The sequence below is a fragment of the Mytilus trossulus genome, chromosome 12 (assembly GCF_036588685.1).
Source record: "Mytilus trossulus isolate FHL-02 chromosome 12, PNRI_Mtr1.1.1.hap1, whole genome shotgun sequence".
Classification (NCBI taxonomy): Eukaryota; Metazoa; Mollusca; class Bivalvia; order Mytilida; family Mytilidae; genus Mytilus; species Mytilus trossulus.
The window spans coordinates 52,710,891-52,735,807 of NC_086384.1; the positions used below are offsets into that span (position 1 = coordinate 52,710,891).

At 32.0% G+C, this 24,917-nt stretch overlaps 3 protein-coding genes across 3 annotated transcripts in view; 2 read left to right on the forward strand and 1 right to left on the reverse strand.

The window, feature by feature from the left end:
- The window catches only part of LOC134692835 (neprilysin-4-like), an 82,338-nt gene that overhangs the window by 39,061 nt on the left and 18,360 nt on the right, over positions 1-24,917 (reverse strand). Inside the window, exon 2 of the mRNA XM_063553428.1 lies at positions 2,070-2,149. Coding sequence (XP_063409498.1) covers positions 2,070-2,137 — 68 coding nt within the window. The 5' untranslated portion in view covers positions 2,138-2,149. The remainder of the gene's footprint in view (positions 1-2,069; positions 2,150-24,917) is intronic.
- On the forward strand, positions 9,585-15,470 carry LOC134692833 (uncharacterized). Its single transcript, XM_063553426.1, has 3 exons — positions 9,585-9,759; positions 11,880-12,025; positions 13,211-15,470. The coding sequence occupies exons 1-3, from the start codon at positions 9,712-9,714 to the stop codon at positions 14,310-14,312; spliced, it is 1,296 nt and encodes a 431-aa protein (XP_063409496.1). The 5' UTR covers positions 9,585-9,711; the 3' UTR covers positions 14,313-15,470.
- LOC134693716 (uncharacterized) lies at positions 18,252-22,043 on the forward strand. The gene is made up of 3 exons (XM_063554617.1): positions 18,252-18,388; positions 19,055-19,176; positions 20,711-22,043. The coding sequence occupies exons 1-3, from the start codon at positions 18,326-18,328 to the stop codon at positions 21,837-21,839; spliced, it is 1,314 nt and encodes a 437-aa protein (XP_063410687.1). The 5' UTR covers positions 18,252-18,325; the 3' UTR covers positions 21,840-22,043.

The window sequence follows — 24,917 nt, forward strand, 5'->3', positions numbered from 1 at the left end:
GTTTTAAATCAGTGAATATATATTTAAAAAAAAAAAAAAATCACATAAATAAAATTATTCACAATAAGTCAGATAAATAAGATTTAAATTATCTCATATCTTGAATACATCAATCAACACAAAGTACCTCACAAGAAAGCAATGTGTAATCTACGTGACCGAAAAAATAGACGTTATCATAAAAAATAATCAGACTCTTTGACAAATTGTTTTCCTATAAAAGAGCGATTATCTGTAGATAAGGGAAGTATTTGAAGATAAATACATATGCCATTGTAATTATACATGTTCAAAAGCTGCTTGTGAGGGCTGTTACAGTAATTGATGGTAACACTTGGATGCTGGTTGATATGCTTCAAAGTGTTTATTGTGACATTTGTTCGCAGATAATAAAAAATAACAAGTCGTACTAACAAAACATTTACTGACACTTTTGTCGGAAAATTGCGCTATCACACGCAAAAGAAATGCCATTACAACTAAATTATTATTTTTTAAGGTTACGTATACTTTTGAATGCAACTAGACTTATATTGATCTAAGTGTCCTTTTGATTAAAAACAATCGTATTATTGTACTATATCAGTAAAAGTATACATGTACTAGATGTATTCTTTTCATGACTGAGTGTCGTTACCCCTAAATAAAGGCAACAGTAGTATACCGGTGTTCAAAACTCATAAATCAATAAAAAAAAAAAATCCGGGTTACAATCTAAAACTCTGGGAAACTTAGTGGAGAATTCTGTATATATATATATATATATATATTATTAGTTACACAGTGTGTAATTGTCCTAATACGAGAATTTATCGGGTCAATAAAATTCATATCGGGTGAGAAGAAGCTAAACCCCATATGAATTTTATTGACCCGATAAATTCCGTATTAGGACAATTGAACACTGTGTAACGAATTTAGCCTGATTTTGTTATATTACATATTATTATATTTAAATTGAATATAATGACAACATCAACCAAATATATTTTAGATATTTAATCTAAAACTGTGAAAAATTAAAATATTAGGACTATGAAGCAACTCATTTAAAAAAAAATATTAGGTCAATGGTAGAAGGGAGATAATCCCAATTGACGTAATACATAAGGGAGATAATTCCTATTGTATAACATATAACGTATAACGTAATACAAATTGTACTGAAATTTATTAGGACAATATCAGCCAATCAAATTGCGAGAAATTACTCTAAATCAGGATAAATATATATATACAACTCGTCTAAACATCAACCCAACAATGTTAGATCTGTTAATTTGCTTGTTCTTCCCTCGCCGGGATTCAAACTCATGCTACTGTGATATTATGACACCAAATCGCCTGCACTGCAGCCGTCCCGCTAGACCACACAACCACATGGGCTCTACAAAAATAAGGCTTCCAGTGGCCGTGTGTTACTTTTCCTCGTCAGTTTTTATCTAGCGGCGTACTACAGTACATGATATATAAGGTATTTAGATGTATATATATATATATAAACGAGTCTAAATTGAAAACTGTATATATATGTAATTTCATACCTTATTATATTCAGGACGGTTTATATAACATTGATTTTGTTGATAAGTCACATCACATTTAGTTTTGAGACGTTGTTCTGTCTTGTCGGACTATTATCATGATAAACATTTAAGGGTCAAATAAATCCTTCTTGAATCATTACAGTCGCAACGCCGTCTGAACTCCAATGTTCATTTGGCATGTTCAAGTCAAACCTCGTGCAAACAGACATTTAAATACCGCTTTCTAAATTCTCTTTACACAAGTTACACCAACAGGTACATGGTTGTCGTGTGTTTATGTGTTACATATTTGTTTTTCGTTCATTATGTACATAAATAAGGCCGTTAGTTTGTTTTACATTGTCTTATCTGGGCCTTTTATAGCTGACTATGCGGTATGGGATTTGCTCATTGTTGAAGTTGTTAATGTTTGTGTCATTTTGGTCTTTTGTGGATTGTTGTCTCATTGGCAATCATACCACATCTGCTTTTTTATACATCTTTGTAAAGCTCTGATGAAAACAAAAGAAAAGTTTTACTTACCTGGAAAATTTCACCTGTGCTGCCCCGTCCTCTGGAATGTAATACTTCCCTTTACCATTTGAATCCATTTCAATGCTGACCTGGAAACATATTCATAACTATATAATAAAGGGAAGACGTTGTTTATCCTAAATAAACCATACTATGACAAGTTAATCACTAGTTACTAGTACTTTAGACAAATTACTAATATGTTGCACTACTTGCGTACAGATATACTATATATAATATTAAATGCGTTATATAATTGGCGTTGTATATGCAGTTCTTATTCTTATTCTGAAATCAGTTATTTTTTTAAACCTTAGATATAGGAAGATGTGGTGTGAGTGCCAATGAGACAACTCTCCATCCAAATAACAATTTAAAAATTAAACCATTATAGGTGTACTTTAACCAGTAATTTATTTTCCGTCTAAGCCCTGACTTTTGACCAATAAGAAATCAATTATCTATCAATATTTATTTCAAAACATTATAGATGTATCAAATCTGACTTACAAAACATTCAATATGTCAAAATCAAACTACTTTCTTTTTGAAAACAATTAAGTGCCAACGGTCGATATTCCTATCAAAACCTGTATATTTTCTTCTTCTGAGTAAGAAAAAGAAGATATGGAATGATTGCCAATGAGACAACCGTCCACAAGTGACCCAAATGACACAGAAATTACAACTTTAGGTCATCGTACGGCCTTCAATAATGAGCAAAGCCCATACCACATAGTCATCTATAAAAGGCCTAAAGATGACAATGTGAAACAATTCAAATGAGAATACTAACGGCCTTTTTTATATGAACATACATAGGTATAAGTATAGTTTGTGTTTACATATGATTATTATTTATTAAAGTTATATTTTTCCTAAAAATGTGTAACTGTCAGGAACCTTTGCGGTGATCTCTTTATTTATATCAGTTCACTTTTTGGTTCTTTAGGTTTGCTTTTGATTACAGATGACATCTTTGTTTTACCAGATCAAGAGTCCAGCCGGTTTCCAATTTGCCTATTGGCGTATTTTAAACTCTGAATACATTTTTTGTTCCGTCGGGGTGCTGGTGACGTTAACTTAAATCTTCTTCAATGCAAACGGGAGGGTTGAGATCTCACAAACATGTTTAACCCCGCCGCATTTTTGCACCTGTCCCAAGTAAGGAGCCTCTGGCCTTTGTTACTCTTGTCTTATTTTAATTTTACTTTCTTGCGTATTATTTGGAAATTAGTATGGCGTTCATGATCACTGAACTTGTATATATTTTTGTTTAGGGACCAGCTGTAGGACGCCTCCAGGTGTGGGAATTTCTCGCTATATTGAAGACCGGTTGGTGACCTTCTGTTGTTATTTTTTTTATGGTGGGGTTGTTGTCACTTTGACACATTTTTGTGATTTTACTTTTTTTCCCCATTTCCATTCTCAATTTTATCATTAAATGAAGCTAATGTAAGTTTGCATAACTTTGTTTCTTCATTGAAGGTCTTTCAAAATGTTAAAATCAGGTCTTTGACTGCTTTAAGTGTTGTATTCTTGTCCTTAGATATTTTGTAAACTAATTAAAGGGTTGACATTTACAAGTTTGCGATATAATTCCTCAGTATAACCTTTCGGAAGTTGATGATTATTTCCAATATCTTTGCATTGAAGCATTGGTTGATTGATAGGTATGAGGTGACTAATCGTTTCCCGCTTACAATCCGTACAACTCTGCATTCTTACTTTATATTACTGATAATCAATCTTAGAAGAGATTTTCTATCAATGTTTTAGCTAATGACTTTAATCTTTTTGGTTTCTCATTTAGACATTGGTTTTCAGTTCATGGCACTGGAGTATGGCATTCCATTTCAGATCATTGTTTTTCCATTAGCCATCATTCAGATATGTTTTTGTCAGATATACATGTTAGTCAGTTGTAAATAATATTTAGATTCTGATAGTTCGTGAAATTTAATTAAATTTTAATCTTCAAAAATCGATATAAACATAGTTAATACATTTTCTAACAATTGAGCCTATCTATTATTTTGAGAAGGCTCGCGGGTAAAAAAAAAATTCATCCCCAAAAAATAAACATTTGTTTTTCATTACAAAATTTTATTATTAAACTATAAGTTATAACTTACTGATATGGTATACAATCTTCAAAAACAATCAATTCGGTTTGGCTCCAGACGACTTTTAAAATCTATATATCATTGAAAAAGCTCAAAACATCTCCCTTTGGTGCAAAATTCCAATTTTTTGGCCTTAAAATTGAAATATCTTTTGTAACTCATCGGTGACCTATATTTTGTTTTATCATTGTTTTCAAATCTCTGTATATAAACTAAATAATTGTTAAATTTAAGTGATTTCTGTAATTTAGTTCTTTTTCTATTTCGATATTTCCTCTATTTCTCCTATATATACAAAGGACATTATCAAAAACGCTTCTTTTTCTGAGGCAAATTGTTAGCTGAAATGAATGGTGACTCAAATTTTTTATTTCTTTTTTTTTATTTAGAATTTAATAAAATTCATTTATAAATAAAATATAGCGAAATCCTATGTTACAAAATAAAAATAATTTATACCCTCAAACTCCCTCAACACGCTTTTTAACTTAACAAAATGATTTGGGATTTGTCAATTGCAATGGAAAAATGAATGTCCCTATTGTGTACTGCTATTTTTCTGTTTGTCATTTTCATTTCTAACCATGGCGTTGTCAGTTTATTTTCGATCTATGAGTTTTACTGTTCCTCTGGTATCTTTCTCCTGTCCTTAAGTTTAAAAAATATATACAGATATAATATTATCAACGAGACACAAAGCCACAAGAGTGCAAATATATAGGTGTAAGCAATCATCAGTCTCCGCTATGCATTCCATATGAAACAGTTTTTGAGAAAATAAATCTATTAAAATTGCAGTTTACAATTGACTTTTGGGGGAACTTTACAATTTGGTCACACGCTCAGAAATGACATATGAATGAATCAGGAATCAGAAATCAAATAATACCTCTTTGCCTACATGATATTAAATATTATAGTTAAAAGGACATACATATTGATGGAAATATGTCAATTAGACAGCAAACTAACACTATACAGTTGTTATCCATTCGTTTGATGTTTTTTGAGTTTTTGATTTTGCCATTTGATTAGGGACTTTCTGTTTCAAATTTTCCTAGGAGTTTAGTATTTTTTTGTGATTTTACATTACACTTTAAACCTAACTCAATACATACTTAGACATCTAAAGTATAAGTTTTATTACTCAGACAGCTGTCGTACATTCATTTCAAAGCAATACTTTGTATTTACAGTTTTAGAAACATAATTCCAAGGATACAATATAAGTTCACCTTTTAATATGCACCGTTATTTTTATTGTCAATCAGATCCCACACAATTTGCCGTTTCAGAATCTAATGCATTCTGGGTAATATTTTCAAAGGCGTGCAGCAAATAGTTATAAAAAGTACCAGGATTATAATTTAGTACACCAGACGCGCGTTTCGTCTACATAAAACTCATCAGTGACGCTCAAATCGAAATGTTTATTAAGCCAAACAAGTTCAATGTTGAAGAGGATTGCAAAACGCTGTGATTTGTTAAAACGATCCAAACAATGAAAATTCAACGAATGAAGTAACGTTATCTTCATTTTGGTGTATGAATAATTGGATTAGCCAAAGTCCTTTAGATTCTGAAAAGGTCAGTTAGATCCGATGATGTGATTACAGATGATGAGTATTAATTGGTGTACGGAATACTCTAATTTATGTTTTACGTATTATGAAACAAAAAAATGAAAATGCTTCTGCCATCACCCACTTGTGTAAAATGATGGGAAATGTCTTCATGCATGTAATGTGTTTATCAGTTCGTCTTCTATATGTTGTAATGATAGGTATAAACACCGGGTAAAACATTCTAAACTCATTTTTAGATATGTTGAGTAATGTTTTATATGAGCTCGGAAATGCTCTAAATATTAATAATAAAAAAAATGTCTGAAAATCGAGTGTTTTGAACACTAAACCCAAAATAGGCCTACATTGACTATTGACTTCATACAATAAAAACCTGATCTAAACATCATGAGGTCTAAACATTGATTTTTATCAATGAGAAGTAGTTATTTATCGCAGAAGAAGTTGAACATTCATTCAAGATGCAATAAGTTGAGTGTCTACTTGAGATACATCAACTCCCTATTCTAATGCAACAACGTTTGTAACGTTCATTTTGATTGGATAACGTCACTTTCTTACATGGCATCAATTGACAATTGATGCTATGGGACGTACATGTTTAAACGTTGTTTTCTGTCAGTTTCATTAGAATGGAGATAACAATATTGTATTTTAAGCTCCGACGGCATCAATTTGGGATTTAATGGTCGCAAATACCCGTTTACTGTCTCCGCTAACGCGTCGCCAGTAAACTTAATTTGCGACCATCAAGTCCCCAGTTGATGCCGTCGGAGCTTAAAATACAATACAGGTATTTCCTAAATACACGATATAACTATTGGGAACACTAAATACGTGTATCTTTGAACATCTTTATCAGATATGCCAGACACGTATCTCTAGGGAATGTCAACAGAATTATATCGGTTTTGTAACGACGTGTGTTAAACAATCAAAATCCTTGAAATATTCTCAGCAAGATATAACGAATGATATGCATAATTCCATAAGTGCCTCTTGAATAACGTTCAATTATATCCGGCTGATTTTTTAAACATGTTCTTATGTTAAGTTGTAAAACCACCGTCCCAGGTTATGAAGAGAGTTGAGAACTCGCATACATGTTGAGTCACTGCATGAATTGGTTGAGACAGTCTCTCAAGAACGAAGCTTGTGATTTAGTGGTTGTTGTTTGCTGTTGTGTGTCCCAATAGTGCTTTTAAATACAAAAATTAGGCTATTGAATTGAAAATGCTAACCTTTCCAAAAACACGTGACACGGATTTCATTGAAAACGTATATAAAAACAGAGAGATAGACACAAAGCTGTCTGCAATATGCTATAAAAAAAAGTAGGTAAACATATTTTTCACGTTGTTTTGAAAATATTCCGGGCTATCGAAGATAAGCTGTTATACTAATTGCAAAAATAATTAGACATTCAATTATATTCACCCTTTGATAGACAATAAACGAAGCATAGCAAGCGATATATAATTATTTCGACTCATAGAGACGCTTATACTTGTGTTTAAGATTAGGTTAATATACATTATAGTGTTCATTAGTTCTTTGTCAGTAATTTATTACTTATGAATATCCTTGCTTTCACACTCTCACCTTTGTAGAGTTTTGAAATTTACCACATTTATCCATTAATCCAACATTTTAACAATTTAACGACTGAAATAATGTTCTATCTGTTTTGGATGTTTTGAAAAGATATTTCTGACACCAAGGACGCACATGATACATATTGTAGAAGTTGGGATAGGCCATTTATTTCATCGAGGATGCATGTGATAACTGTTAAGTCATTGGTCACCTCGAGGAAGAGTAAGATATCTGTTTTGGACGTTTAAGATGGTGTTAAGTTACACAAGGGACAGTTATATCTGTTTTGGACGTTACACCGAGGATCTGTATGGTAATGGTGTAGGATATTTTGATTGGTCACTTGCTACACTCAAAAAGCATTCGCTATCTGTTTATGATATAAATTATGCCAGGTCGCCATATAATATCAGATTTGAACGTCTTGGCTGGTCACTAATTAGACCGAGGATGTGCCTGATACCGCATTTTGGACGTTTTGACTGGTCATAAGTTATATTTAGGACATGTGTGCTTACTGTTTTGAACGTTTTGATTGGTTACACCAAAGACGCGTAGACTTTAGCTTGCAATTCACGTGTTTCTAGAATAACCGGACAATATACACCAGTTGTGAAGAAGTTAACTGTATAAAAATAATAAAAAGCAATAAAATGTATAAAATAAAAGATGAATAAATAAATACAAAATATAAAACGTTTAATATCTTTTTTTTTTTTAACAAAGTTGAATTATTTGTGCATGAATAGATACATGACAGCTGTTGATGTTAATAAAGGCAACAGTAGTATACTGCTGTTCAAAATTCATCAATGGATATAATAGAGAAAAAACAAATCCGGGTAACAAACTAAAACTAAGCGAAACGCATCAAATATAACAGAACAACGACACAGCACCGCAATGTAAATAAGAAAATGTAAGAGTAAACCGTGTAATACCATAGATGACTTTGTGATTATAAACCATGCCATTCTCCACAAACAGTTTCTAGTAATTTTTAACGCACTTTACTTGTCAATATTTTTTCCATTGTGATCGACAGTCCAATACATACTATGATATTAACATTTACTAATTAATAGTTGAAAATAATAAATAAGTCTCTTTAAACTTCTTTAAACATGTAATAGTTTAACAAATTACTTTTAATAAATTTATATCTTCAAAAAAGTACCAGTAATCATCGAATAAAAGCACCAGTAAATATAGAGTTATCTTATGTCCTATAATTATTTCGTTCTTTCTTATTGACTCGTAGTATACCTCCCCAAGGGTATCACTAGCCTAGTAATCATAAATTTAAATGCATCATCATTGATTTGTTCAAAATAATAAAACTTTGATTTTTTTTCACAAAACTAAGGATGTCTACCACACTAATAGATTTTAGGATAAACTTTTGGGTATTTTGGGTACGTTATGCTCATTAACTTTGTACTTTATTTGGCCTCTGATGTCTGTTTTGATTCGATCGTCACTGATGAGTTTTTTTGTAGACGAAACGCACGGTTGCGTACACATTTTCAATCCCAGTATCTTTGATGAGTTTATATACATGTCACACAAAGGTTATGATCAAACTTATCTTGTTATGCAGAATAAGCAAAAAGAATGCGTAATAATAACTTTATCAATTTAATCTGTAATCGCTTATCCATCTCCTATAGCAGCGTATTCATTTACAATGCTTTCGAATACCAATGTTGTCATTTATTTTATGTGATAAACAAAATATATCAAACCAAGTATACAAAGCAAGGTCATCGATAACAAGGAAAAAGAATGCATATGAATAACATATGTAGACAATAGCTAGTGCTATCGATTAATGGAATTGAAGGATTTCGTTTCGTTTTTTTAATTGTAAAGAATGTAAACATGTTTTAAAAATATTCTATTGTTCACTCATAATTCAAAATATGAAAGTGTATAAGTGGGTAACAACTATCCGGAATCACAATTATTTAAACTGTCAGAACCTCAGATTGTATTCAATTAAAAGAAAAATTTTGAAACAAACAAAATAAAAAACAACAACTTTAAAGTGAAAAAAAAATGGTATAGACTACGCCCACTTCAAAATGAGAAACAAAAGGACAACAATCTCTTAAATTGAATATATCCTTTATACGAAATATTAAAAATATTTCCGTATATATTATATAATAACACTGTCAAAACCAAAACGTTGACAGGGAAATATGAATTAAAATATGAACGGAAATATATATTTACTTCCGCAAGGACAACTTTAAATAGCTAATGTTTGTATGTTGAATTATTAGTGATAAGACATTCATTATAAACTCTTTATCAAAGAAGAGATAACAGAGAGGTCAAATGTCTGGATATTCATGGTTTAGCGAAACTAATCCCCTCCTTAGCCAGGTAAGATTACTGGACATTATTGGTTTAGCGAGACTGATCCCCTCTCTAGCAACGTAAGTTTACTAGATATTATTGGTTTAGCGAGACTAATTCCCTCCTTAGCCAGGAAAGTTAACTAGATATTATTGGCTTAGCGAGACTTATCCCCTTCTTAGACAGGTAAGTTTACTGGATATTAATGGTTTAGAGAGACTTATCCCCTCCTTAGACAGGTAAGTTTACTGGATATTAATGGTTTAGAGAGACTTATCCCCTCCTTAGTCAGGTAAGTTTACTGGATATTAATGGTTTAGAGAGACTTATCCCCTCCTTAGTCAGGTAAGTTTACTGGATATTGATGGTTTAGAGAGACTTATCCCCTCCTTAGTCAGGTAAGTTTACTGGATATTAATGGTTTAGAGAGACTTATCCCCTCCTTAGTCAGGTAAGTTTACTGGATAGTAATGGTTTAGAGAGACTTATCCCCTCCTTAGTCAGGTAGGTTTACTGGATATTAATGGTTTAGAGAGACTTATCCCCTCCTTAGACAGGAAAGTTAACTGGATATTAATGGTTTAGAGAGACTCATCCCCTCCTTAGACAGGTAAGTTTACTGGATATTAAGCGTTTAGAGAGACTTATCCCCTCCTTAGACAGGTAAGTTTACTGTATATTCTTGGTTTAGAGAGACTTATCCCCTCCTTAGACAGGTAAGTTTACTGTATATTCTTGGTTTAGAGAGACTTATCCCCTCCTTAGACAGGTAAGTTTACTGGATATTAATGGTTTAGAGAGACTTATCCCCTCCTTAGACAGGAAAGTTAACTGGATATTAATGGTTTAGAGAGACTTATCCCCTCCTTAGACAGGTAAGTTTACTGGATATTAATGGTTAGACGAGTGACTTATCTCTCCTTATTCCGTTTTAATGGATATTAATCTAATCTCCTCCTTAGTGACGAAAGTTTACTGGATATTTTAGTCAATTAAGTTTTCTGGATATTCTTGGTTTAGCGAGACCAATTCCTTCCTAAGTTAGGTAATTTTACTGGATATCATTTGTTTTATATCTCACTGGTAGATGGACAATCATTCCACATCTCACTGGTAGAATGTGTTTAGACCACACAATTGTTGTCAGCATATATTTGTTCCTCCTAACAGAAGTTCATCTGGAAAATTTTATTATGAATAATGCCAAATTGTTTGCTCCTGTTGATACAGATATATATAGAAATTAGTATGGCGTTTATTATCACTGAACTAGTATAAATTTGTTTAGGGGCCAGCTGAAGGACGCCTCCGGGTGCTGGAATTTCTTGTTACATTGAAGACCTTTTGGTGACCTTCTACTGTTGTTTTTTCTATGGTCGGGTTGTTATCTCTTTGATACATTTCCATTCTCAATTTTATACTATACCCTTTATTCTAAAAGGGCATTTTAGAGCTGACTATGCGGTATGAGCTTTGCTCATTGTTGAAGGCCTTATGGTGACTAAAAAGGCAACAGTAGTATACCGCTGTTCAAAACTCGTAAGTCCATGGACGAAAATTAAAATCGAGATAACAAACTAAAACTGAAGGAAACGCATTAAATATAAGAGGAGAACAACGACACAAACATAAAAATGTAACACACAGAGAAACGGACTATTAAGCATTAGACAAAATCCGATGAGAATAGCAAATATAACATCAAAACCAAATACACGACTTTGGGATAGAATAGTACCGTGACACGTCTTATAGAAGTGTGAATTCACACTCAAACACAAGAGAAAAAAAAACGACACAACGGAAACACAACGTTAAAATGTAACACACAGAGAAACGAACTATAATATAACAAAGGCCATATTCTTGACTTGGTACAGGACACTTTTAAAGAAAAAAAATAGTTGTTAATTTCTGTGTCTTTTTGATCTCTTTTGGAGAGTTGTCTCATTGATAATCATACCGGTTTTTTTTTAATAAATATGGAAATATTCCAGGACGAATATTACTTCAGAATATTTCTTTCACTTGGAACTTCTATATCGAAGGAACTTTGTATGACTATGATTATATTTTAATGATATATGTTCTGGAGCTCATAAAATGGATAGTACTACAATGAGAATTTAAGTTTTACTTATTTACAGGAAATTAGGAGACGCAAGTATCAATCAAAACAAATTGTGGCAGCCATCTCGTGTGTGGTTCTGATTGTAACTTTCACAATTGTAGCAGTGTATTTTGGAACAAGAAGTAATCCAAAAGTTTATCCAACTCCACGTCCACGTCCACGGTAATGTTTAATTGTATTCGTTTTTTAATATACCTTTGGCAATGTATTTGATGAAAACTTAACCTACATATATCAAGGTTGTAAACTTCGTTGTTCATTTTTAGGTACGCATTAAAGTATATTGTATTTTCTATGGTTTGTATTGACTGACAGACACTGCTGTGACGTCAGCTTGTTGATTAATTTTTTTTTTATCAAATTATATTGAATTATTTCCTATTTTTACTTAATTTCAATAAGTTTGAAGTAGCAAATTTACCCCGTTTCTATTCACAAATAGAAGTAGTTACAAAACTTTTTGCAAGTTTTTTGTTTCAGTGAATGGGGGTTAAGCTATAAATATATTCACGAAACTTCTCGGCTACAAATCAATCTATATTGACATACCGATTATAAATATTCAAATGATACAGAACGATAGAAACATACTTAGGTGCGCCTTTAAATATTAAAAAAAAAAAAAAAAAAAAGTTTGTATAATGCATTGTTTCTATTTGATTAGCATTGACACGTAATTCATAAGAGAATTCGAACATTGCTGTTAATACGCTGATAACAATTCACTGTTTTAACAAAAGATTTTGACAAGTTTTGAAAATAAAAAGAGTGAACCGAGAATTGGATAAGACTAACTGTCCTTCAGTAGCACTATGTTTTAACTGGATGTTATTTCGAAAACGGTTTATTTTCTAAACATTAAATTAGAAAGTAAAAACTAGATGACCTCCCTTCGAACCCTCTTATATACCCTGACAGTTGTTATGAGAAACAAAGTTTGACACTATGTATATACAAGTTGAATTCATGTTTGTAGATAGAGCAATATGTGGTATGAAAGCCAATGAGACAACTCTTTATACAAGTAACAATTTATAAAAGTAAATATTTATAAGTCAAGGTACGGCCTTCAATTGGCTCACACCGAATAGCAAGCTTTGAAGGGCCCCAAACACTACTAGTGTAAAACCGTTCAAACGGGAAAACCAACGGTCAACTATAAAACGGGAAACGAGAAACACTTATGAACGACACAAATAGACGACAACCTCTGAACATCAGATTCCTGACTTAGAACAGGTGCAAACAATTGCAGCAGAATTAAATGTTTTAATGGTACCGACCCTTCTCCCTTTTTATATTGTATATATTTCACAGACTTTTAAAGACTTACTTTATATGTTTTAGACCTCCCAGTTATGACCTCCAGAAAGATCATGCAGACATAATATTAATGTTCAGTGGAGCGAGAAATGGAAACTACAAAAAGATATGGACAGTTTTAAGTAAAAAGCCGTACCTGATCAACGTTATTCCCAGAAATGAATCTTACGCTCTTCTCCACTACGCCACACGACAAAATAATTCTATGGCTGTCCAAAAACTCGTCAACTATAGTTCATGTGATGTTAAAGTAAAGAGTCTTCCGAATGCTAAGAATAAACACCTAGGAGGAAAAATACCAGAGCAGTTGGCACTGGATAAAAATATAAAAAAGTTTCTGCACAATTTCACTGAAAAAATGATGCAAGAACGATTCGGATCCAAGACGGTATTCTATACAACAAAAGTAAAAGGTGAGAAGTTCAACAAATATGGACCTCCTTTGTTACTTTTAACACTTGGTACTTTTAAGAAAACGTTTTTAGGAAAGACAAAGACCAGTTCTAAATTTCAAAGTCTCCTCAATTCCACTTTCCAAAGTGCATCTAAGAACTTCAAAAATATATCAAATTTAATATCGGTGAATCTCTATGATTTCGATAACGAAACTGCAGACATACTGAATGTGACCTCAAAGACAGAACTCTTTGCAAATATAGTGAAGTTATATACAAGTCGAACGCTATACGTAAATGTGAATACAGCACTTAAACGCCAGGCGCTGTTCGATTATAAAAAGTATAGACCTCGAGGCAGGGCACTTCGTTTTGGTCCATATGCACTTATGCTCCAAGCAGTCCTAATGTACTGGACAGACTTAAAGCCATACAATGGTATTACTTATCGAGGATTCAAGGTTAATGTATCGAAGCAATACAACGTTAAGAAGAAGTTTGTATATTTGAATTTTATGGTGACAACAAATAATGAAACACGAGCCGACGAATATGCTGGTGTACATGGTAGCATTCTGGTTATCAGTAACACTCGTCATTGCCACGTACAGCCACGTGACATAACCAGATATTCCTACTACCCAAATGACCGGCAATATCTTTACCCGGCTGGTTCTGAGTTTGTTGTAACTGCTAACGACGGTCGTAATATAATTTTATCATGTATTTAATCAACATGTTTGGATGTATTTCTCTATTTTTTTTTCTATTTTGATCGTTTTAAAATAGTCTTCTTCACCTTATATTTGTACTGTACTATCTCACAAATATAAACTAGAAGAATAGCGGAGATCAATTGCCGTTTTTAAGTTAACGTTGTGCTTCCAAACCCACAACGATATCAAAAAAACTTTTGTCATAAGGTTATCGCAGAAACATGTGTACATGTATACTCAAAACATATCTTTTAAAGATTTGGTGGTATCCAATGTGATCCTTTAAAGAAAAGGTAACACTTGATGATGTCTTTATAGAAGATTGCTTTTTTCAGTCTTATGATGTTATCATATCATTTCATTACGAAATACAAACTGCTACTTTATCATTTTGAAATAAAATCAATCTGCCTATCTTTGTAATTTTAAGATCGTCAGTTCAGCACTTTCAAATCTATTTTAACTCACAAACATAAATTGGCAGGATATAAAATAACATAAAACGGACTACAAGAGATGTCTATATGTAACTATATGTGATAACGACCCAGTACGATAGCGACTTCCTATAAAAAACAAACTTGTCTCATAAGGTTATCGCAGAAACATGTGAACATGTATACTTAATAAAGGCAACAGTAGTATACCGCTGTTTTAAAAACAGATCTTTTTAAGATTTGGTATCCAGTATGATTATGTAAAGAAATGCATCTTATAATGAATGCATGTTTACGCAAAGTAAAACTTTTTCATGTCTTTAGAGAAAATATCATTTTTCCATCTTATTACGATGTTATCATTGAATTATCATTCTGTTTTAAGATATAGCAGCTAGTAAATCATTTATAAACAAAACCGATCTGTCCTTTTCTCAAATTGCAAGATCGTCAGTTGATATTTTAAAATGTTTTGTTTCGGCACTTGTCTATCTTACATGATAGCAAAGAACACACAACGAAAAGATGTAGCCGTCTTGAACACAGTTAAGCCTTAAATATGGTGCTCACGCTCAAGAACGATGACAGCTTCCCAAAAAACTTGTCAAATTAGTTTATCTCAGAAACATAACATTTTTATTACTGTGAGTTATACTCAAGACAGAACTTGGAATCAATGTATCAAGCGCGATTAAGTGGGGAAAAAGGAACTGAGCGATGCCACAGATATTTTAAGATGTTGCATAGTGAAGTTAATAAAATATAATTTAAAAAACTTCCGTCGTTTTATTTATTTAAAGGAGTAGGTCCGGTAAGGACTCATTTTGACCTTAAATTTCAGTTTCATCTGACGAAAGATTTTGACCACTTTTTAAACAATTAAGTGTCTATTTCACTTGATTCAATTAGTATTTGTGAAAGATTTTAACTGATTTAGTCATTAAAAACGATCCGAATCCATCTCAGATATGAAAAATCTCTCAAATATGCAAAAAAACGTCACTTTTGAGATGGTTTTTGACAAAAAAGAAAGTGACCGCATCCGTTTTCATTTCACAACCTTTATATATGTTATGTATTATCATAAAATACAACTTACAGTTCAATATTAAGGATGAACACGAATGCGGTCACTTTCGTTTTACACGAAAACTGTCTAAAATTTAACTAAAATGATAGAATTTTGAAGATTTTAGTAATTTAGCATGACTTAATGGAGCTACAACCCGATATATGTGCATTGTTTTGTTAAAACAGTCCATATTTATGTAGCAGAAGCATTCAACTCTCCAATAAATAACTAGAAGTTTACATTTTTACAATTTTGTAAAACTGTTATATTTTGGATGCAAAACTTACTAAAATGATGAAAAAAGGAAAAAAACATGTACTACAATATCATTTCCATAAAATCAACATCGGTTTTACTAAATATAAAAAGCTAGAGAGTCACATAATTGCATTCTCATGTTGAATTTCAAAAATCTGTTTTGTGTGAACATATCCCTTATATCGTGGAAATAAACAATTGGTGTTTGCTAAACCGTCAAAAAAAACATTAAAATGAATATGAAAATGGTCTCTTCTAGAAGAGTATGTATCATTTAGATATAACCTAACAACATAACAAAAAAAAATCCAACCGTTTATCAGCCAGATTCTAATAGTTATTAAAGGTGAAAGGATTATAATTTAATACACCAGACGCATGTTTCGTCTACATGAGACTCATTAGTTACGCTCAGAATAAAATAGTTATAAAGTCAAACAAGTTGACGAGTCACGAGCATTGATGACCCCAAATTCCAAAAATTTTACCCAATTACGGCTAAGGTAATCAATGCCTCAGGTGAGAAAAGTCAAAGTTTTTAGAAAAAATCTTAGTTTTGTGATCAGGTTTATAAAGATGACCATTTAATTGATTTTCATGTCAACACCGAAGTGCCGAGTACTGGGCTGGTGATACCACCGTGGACGAAACGTCTACCAGCAGCGGCATAGAATCAATGGTGTAATTAGGTAACAAAGGTATCAGGATTATAATTTAATACAAGTTGTAAAACAAGTACAAAATTAAAAAGAATTGAAAACCCAAAACTCTAAACATTGAATAAATAAAGGGTAGCCATCAATGTCTAAATGAACAAAATATATAAAGATGTTAGCAAGAGTCAAGCTGAGAAAAGGTAACATGTGTTTGATATAATAACATATAGTGGACGTATAATAGTTTTTCTGAGAGTACGCATGCTCAGAATTTTCGTTTTCGGGAGCGGAATTAAAAAAATACACCTTCAGTTATCAAAAGCTAGCTCGGTAAAAAGAAGATATCTAAAGATAACAAAAAAAATATTTCTAGAATCAAAATTATCATAACATTGACTGCCTATGAACACGTTTGATAGTTTTCACAACCAAAGATTGTCGCAAGTTAAGTAGAATGTACAAATAAAGCAAAAAGGAAAATAAAATAGAAAAGTATAGCATATTTATTCTAGAAAGCACAATTAGTAAAATTGGTATGATGTTGTATTTTAACCTTTAGAGAAACATTGTTTAAATGAATGCATATCAATAAAATCAATTGTTTAAGACATAATTACTTTCACCTTCTATTCTCGTTTTTACATGTCAATGTCTATCTTTTTAAAAATTGAACGCTTCTTAGATGTTAAAAATGTGCAGACAATAAATATATAATGCACTGACATTGCAACGAGTATCAAATTAGCAAACACTTTGCATACAAAGTGACGGATATCTTGAATGCTTTCTAAGAGACTAAACAATTCACATTTTTATTAATTATGGGTATGCACATTATTCAACATGGCTAAATATTCTTAAAGATACACAAGGCATATAATTTATAACAACTGGACCGATATCACTCCTGGAGGAGGTTTTATAAGAGAGTTTATCACCATCCAAGAAGCTAACACTTCTGTGTTTACATGGATTATTATGTTCATAATTATAAATGAACTTTGATTTGTTCGAAATACTAAAGATTTTTAACCCCAGGAATAGATGATTTCAGCCCTATTCGGAAATCCTTTCGGAATTTCGGGTCTTCAATACTCTACAACTTAGTACTTTATGGTGGCGTCTGGCGTAGTTTCTGTTCTATCGCTTAGTAACTAAAAAAGTATTATATCAGCTTATTTCTTTACTTTATGGTTTTTGTAGATTCGTTCCCGTTTATTTATAAATGGGGCTAATGTTATTAGTTATGTATTTTGACTCACGAGTGCAGCATATTAATTGGTTGGGAACTCTGAAGTAATAAGTGTTCGAAATGTGACTTTTTGTTTTGAAAAAATACAATTACAGATTGCTTAAGCTTCCATTAAGCTTTATTTTGTTTATTGAAGTCATTACGTGTAAATCTATAACCAAAAAAACTTTTCTTCCATTATTAACATTTAGAAAAACAATGTTATTGAATAGTAGTGTTTACACGAAGCAGGAAGAAGAATGTTGTGTAGCGTCCACGTATTAAAGGTTAAATATTCAATAAGGTATTTCCGGTTGTATTAGCAGTTGCAATTCCTATTATCCGTAAATAGCCAATCTGTTGTTCTGGATAAAATGCATGACAACAATTCTTTCAGCGATGAAAATCGTCTAACAGAGGAATCGCAAGAACGAAAGGTAAGTTATTTCGTTGACAGACTCGTTATATTATATATTGCATTAAAATGGTAAAACTTACGCGATTTTAAAAACGAAAGTAAAAGTGGAAATGTTTCCAGAAAACTTAATTAAATTATCAGAGAATAGCCCATGATACGAGTGTAAGAAATATTTGTTTTAAAAAAGATTAGATAATACAAAAAGAAACTAGAATTCTTCTTGTATCTTACTATTATAATTATGAATTTACTACTAAGATCAGGCTTTCTGTTGTTTACTTATGCATGTACATTGTAACGGAGACCACGTACAGTTACATTTCATTAATATATACAAATAAAAATGTGGTAATATTGCCAATGAGACAACTATCCACAAAAGAGCAAAATGACACAAACATTAACAACTATAGGTCACCGTACGACCTTCATTAAGAAATAATACACAATTATGAAACAAAAAAATAAACGAAACACAATAATGGTGAACAGCAACTTATAAGAACTCCTTTCTAAATTATAAATCCCTCATAAAAAACAGCTTCTTAGCCTGGTACTGAATGTGTAGATTACTTATTTATTGATTTTTTTTTTTTTTCGTTTAATTTTTGTTTGTTTTTGTTTTTCTGGTGTTTTTTTTTGTTTTTTTTTGCTTGTTTGTATAACATTTTTTGCAATATTTTAGATTTCCTTCTCAAGAAGAAAAGTCATACTCGTCATTGTTGCTATAAGTGTAATTCTCACAACTGCAGTTGTTATAATTTGTGTCGAAACAAAAAGCGATGATGAAATCGGACAAGACCAAAAGTACACGTATAGTATATGAAAAATATCATGTTTAATATCAAATAACTTTTTAAAAATTTGAAAAGAAAAAATTGTATTGAATATTTGTCTGCTGAAGAAAAGATTATTATTATACTCAATCACTTCAATCTACCATAAATAATAGATTGGGATCCAATATGAAAAAAATCTTTAAAACTGAAAAAAGGTATTCATTGGAAAACAATTTGAGGGATAGCATTTTGAAAAGAATACAATCAGCAATTTGGCAATTTTTACATGCTTTTGTAACATTCACCAAAGGAGATTTAGAACATGTATTGATGCTTTTTTTAATATCACATATAAAAAACTAATATATGTAAACGAGTAAGCTAGTTTGAGAAATGAAATTGACCTTAATTATCAGTAATTAATTGAAAATGATTGATTGTTAAAACTATAAATCAATGCTGAAAAACACCCTCTAAATCTCAACTTCAAATACAAATTTAAAAAAAAATCAACATGTACAAAACCTACTTGAAACCATGTGTCTGTTTCGTATCAATCAATCAATTAATTAATGTATAGAGATGAAACAGAGTTGCATATTTATTTTTATCGAAAAATGAAGAGGACAGACATTCCAAACCGAAAAGTAATTTCCAAACGAATCATTGAAAATGCATGAACGTTGAATAACATCTATATATAAACTGGTGTATTCTGGTCTCTGATCAAGAAGTCTTCCAATTCAAAATTATTTATAAAAGTCGTCATTAAATATCAGAAAAAGAAGATGTGGTATAATTGCCGATAAGACAACTGTCCACAAGAAACCAAAATGACACAGAAATAATCAACTATAGGTCACCGTACAACCTTCAACAATTGACAAAGCCCATACCACATAGTCAGTATAAAAGGCTCCGAAATGACATTAAAACACTTCAAACGAGAAAACTAACGGCCTTATGTATGCACAAAAAAGAACAAAAAACAATATGTAACACCTAAACAAACGACAACCACTGAATTACAGGCTCCTGACTTGGGACAGGCACATATATACATAATGTGGTGGGGTTAAACATGTTAGCGGCTCTTAAAGTTAAGACATTATATTCATTTGTGTATATAGTGGAGATAAAACGATTCTTCCATATGGTGCTCGAAACAACATCGGAATCTGTTTACCAAATGATACATATGACAATAAATGTTTTGCCTTCTTACATGATTGTCATTCAATTACATGCCTTTGTTACATTAATAAAAGATACATATTTACAATTTTTAATCAAATATTCAGTCTAAAGCCATATGATCCTTAAAATTGGACAAAAAGCAGTAATTATTACCTAAAGGGCTAATTTTTTTATATCATAAACACGCATAGGTTCCAGTATAAACACTGAATGAATTATCATTTTGTCAATTATACGATACTTCGTATTACGAAACCTTAAAATATATGCAAGGCCAAAGACAAAATTTTAATATAACGCATGTATTGGCTCAACAACTATTCTTTACTATTGATATATATCCAATATTTGTTTTTACCTTTTAGTTACCCGCAATACAACATCATGAAAGACAACAAGGACATACAATTCATGGTAAATGAAGCTAAAAAGAACAGATTTCAACGAATATGGACGATTTTAGATGAGAAACCATATCTTATAAACGTTATACCGGAAAACGAATCTTACTCGTTGCTTCACATTGCGACACTGCTGAACAGCACCGACGCCGTCTATAAACTTTCAAACTATTCATCATGCGATGTTCATGTGAAGAGTGCACCAACTGTCAAAAGGAAATATGCAGGAAACAAAACACCAGAACAACTCGCTAAGAATAATGTCATTAAAATGTATCTTAAGACTTTTACAGAAGAGCATCTGAAGGAACGTTTCGGTAACACTCTCGTTTTTTTCACAACTCAAGCAAAAGGTGAGAAATACAATACACTAGGACTTCCTTTGATGTTACTCACAATGAGTTCTTACAAGAAAACATTCTTTGGAAACATATCTTTATCTCCGTCTGATCATTTTCAAAACCTCCTTAATTACACATTTCAAAGTTCAAAGGTTCGTCTGAAAAATGTCCAGAATGAAGTCATTAATTCGCTATATGGATTCGACGCTAATTCGGCCAAAATGCTTCGAGTAAATACAACAGTTCTCTTCTATGGGAAGATAGTAAAACTATATACAGGAAATCATGTTTATATGGAAATGAATAAAGCACTGAAGCGTGAAGCTTTGTTTGATTATAAGACTTACAGGCCTCGAAGTAGTGCCCTTCATTTTGGACCGTATGCACTTATGCTTGACTCAGTTCTGACATTTTGGAAAGAACTAACACCATATAATGAAATAACATATAGGGGCGTTCCTGTAAATATTTCAAGTCATTACCATGTCAACATGATGTTTGTGTATTTAGATTTTATTTCAACCACAGACGATAAGCACATTGCTGAGAGCTTTGCAGGGACACACGGTAGTGTGCTTGTGATAGACAATACGCACATTTGTGCGTGGCAACCACGTAATATCGCTCAATATTCCGATTTCCCACATGAGCGGGAATACTTGTATCCCTCTGGAGCGGAGTTTCTAGTAACCGCTATGGATGGACGACATATTTTTCTGAAACTGGCAAACCCTTTATTGAAAGGAAAATAAGAAGACATGGTATGATTTTTTCCCCAATGAGACAACTCTCCACCCGATGAATCTTTACTGTAAATACATCACTGTACGTCAACTAAATGAATGCAGCTATAACTTTCGATTTAATACTTGCCGTCTAAATCTATCCTGAATTAGTTTGACAATTATTTGCCTAAAACTTAGCATGAAAGAGCGATTTTTGGTCTATGAAATGTCAACACAATGAAGCACAATAAAGAGCTGTGTTTAAACACAAATTTTACTGGCATTCGTTGGCAACCTGAATTTTAATGGTCATCTCATCATAAAAAAGGGACGATTCTCACAATTCTACTAAAAGTATTAAATGCTTACTTTAAAGCTATTTATTGAGACGGTGAATATAAACGAAGGTTGCAAATCCTCTAGGCACAGTTTTATACCCCAGGCTGTGTTTTTTTTTTATTAACCTTTACAAAAATTTCATGCATTTAGAAATCAACTCTTCTTATTTGTTACACGCGGACCTGATGACAACTGTCATTTAGCAAGGAATCTTAATCATACTTTTATATCATAACACCTACCTGAGATCACCCCTAGTTTTTGGTGGGGTTCTTGTTGTTTATTCTTTGGTTTTCTATGTTGTGTCATGTGTACTATTGTTTGTTTGTTTGTCTTTTTTCATTTTTAGCCATGGCATTGTCAGTTTGTTTCAGATTTTATGAGTTTGACTGTCACTTTGGTATCTTTCGTCCTTCTTTTACAACTTAAATAATGAGAATGAAACACATGTTGTTTATGTGCATATAAAATAACGCTTAAAAAAGAGGAAAGTGTCGTACCTCGTTCACATATAAAAAACCTGATTGATCGAATGGTGTTGAACACATCATTCAGCACATTTGGCTATTTCGTGAAGGCCAGGTTTTATTGATGGAAGAAGCCGGATAGACCAGAAAGTACCACCGACCTTTTATAGAAGAAACTGATAATCTTGGTCAATTAAGATTAGAGTCGAACGTTACAGGTCGAACCTGATATATGTGGGACTCAAACTCACAACCTAAGTGTTGACAGGCTAACGATATAATAGTTCAACTACTAAGATAACAAAACCACTGCGGTCCACTCATATGCATATACAAGAAACAATCGAAGCTTTATGCTCTAACAATCAAATATTTAAAATCAGTGAGTGGAATTAAAAAATGACCCCAGTTAATGTTTTACTTCTGGCTTCTCACACTTCAAGTAAACATCGAGTATGGTTGTTCTAGAAAGCATAATTACTGAAATCGGTTCGTTTTTGTTTTTCAAACATTACGGAAACATTATTTAACTGAATGCACATCAATAAAATCAATTGTTTAAGAAATAATTACTCCCGAAATCTATTCTTGTTTTCACATGTCAATATCTATCTTTAAATCGAATTCTTCTCGCATGTAAAATGGTGTCTTAAAAATGATCTAATCGACGATTCACCTTTGAATCAATTATCCTTCGCGAGATTTATACCATCAAAGTAGTTAACACTTCTGAACATGAATTATCAGTGTAATGGCCATGTTTATAAATTAACTTGTTACAAAACTTTGAATTTTTCAATATCGAAATACTGAAGATTTTCTTCTACCAGGAATAGATATCTTAGCTGTACATGCTGTATTCACTTTAAATATTAAAAGGAAAAGCGCTATTATTGATATATTACACCTAAAATCATCGTAAGATATTCAACACGCAGCCAAAAAATTATATCACACTGGAAGTTCAAAAATGTCCGTTTCCTCGGTTTTAGTAGAAAAGTTGAGTATGATACATCTATAAATAGATAAATACGGTGTAACATAGACAAATCATAGACTACAAGCGACAAAATCTTGCCAAAAACAGTCATATTTGCTTTACAATCTAGCCCTGTTGTCAACAATAACAATTCGCTATTTTGAATATTTTTAATCGAACGTTGTTCGGGTTGTATAATTTTCAGGATATTCCTTTATTGAGAATTAGTGTGAAAACCATCTCCACCTTCAATTAATAAATTGGTATCGCAGTGACACTTTGGTTCTTAAATATATCGTTTTATACTTTGTAATGCTGAATCATTTTGCAATATACGCCATGATATATATAAAAAAACAATATGAAAATGAATAAATAAAGACAACAGTAGTACACCGCTATTCGAAAGTCATAAATCGATTGAGGTAAAAACAAATCCAGGTTACAAACTAAAACCGCGGGAAACACATAAACTATAAGTGGAAAACAATGAACCAACAGAATTGCTGAAGTGAACAATAAACAAACGACAATGAAATACACACAGAAACGAACTATAAAATAACAACTGCCATTTTCCTGACTTGGTATTGAACATTTTAGTAAACAATTGGTGGCTTGCACACCTTTTTGGAATTTTTGGTCCTCAATGCTCTTCATATTTGTACTTGATTGGCTTTATTGCTATTTTGAGCTGGGCGTCACTGATAAGTCTTATGTAGACGAAACGCGCGTCTGGCTTATCAAATTATAATCCTGGTACATTTTATAACTAATTAAACCTGGTTTTGTGACACGCCAACCCTCCACCATTTTCTACATTTGAAAATGCCGATACCAAGTCAGGAATATGACAGTTCTTGTCCATTCGTTTTTGATGTATTTTTTCTTTTGATTTTGCCATGTGATTATGGACTTTCCGATTATACTTTCCTTTGAGTTCATTTTTTTTGTGATTTTACTTTTTATTGCAATGTTATTTATATAAATGAAATCAACGGATCTTTCCTCTTTTGATATATACGATATACTATTTTATACGTTGAGAAATATTGAGAGACAGCAATGTTTTTAAACACAACAAAGGGCCATACTAGTCAAGTAAAACCCTGAATTTATAATACACCTGTCATGCAAAAATAAATATGAAAATATTGTAAAATTAAAGCATCAATAAAAAACTGCTGTTCAATAGTCATATAGCCATAAATCGACTAAGCGAAAAACAAATCAGAGTCAATAACCAAAACCGAGGGAAATACCAAATACATGTATAAGAGAAACACAATGGAACAATAGAAATACATAATTGCACACATA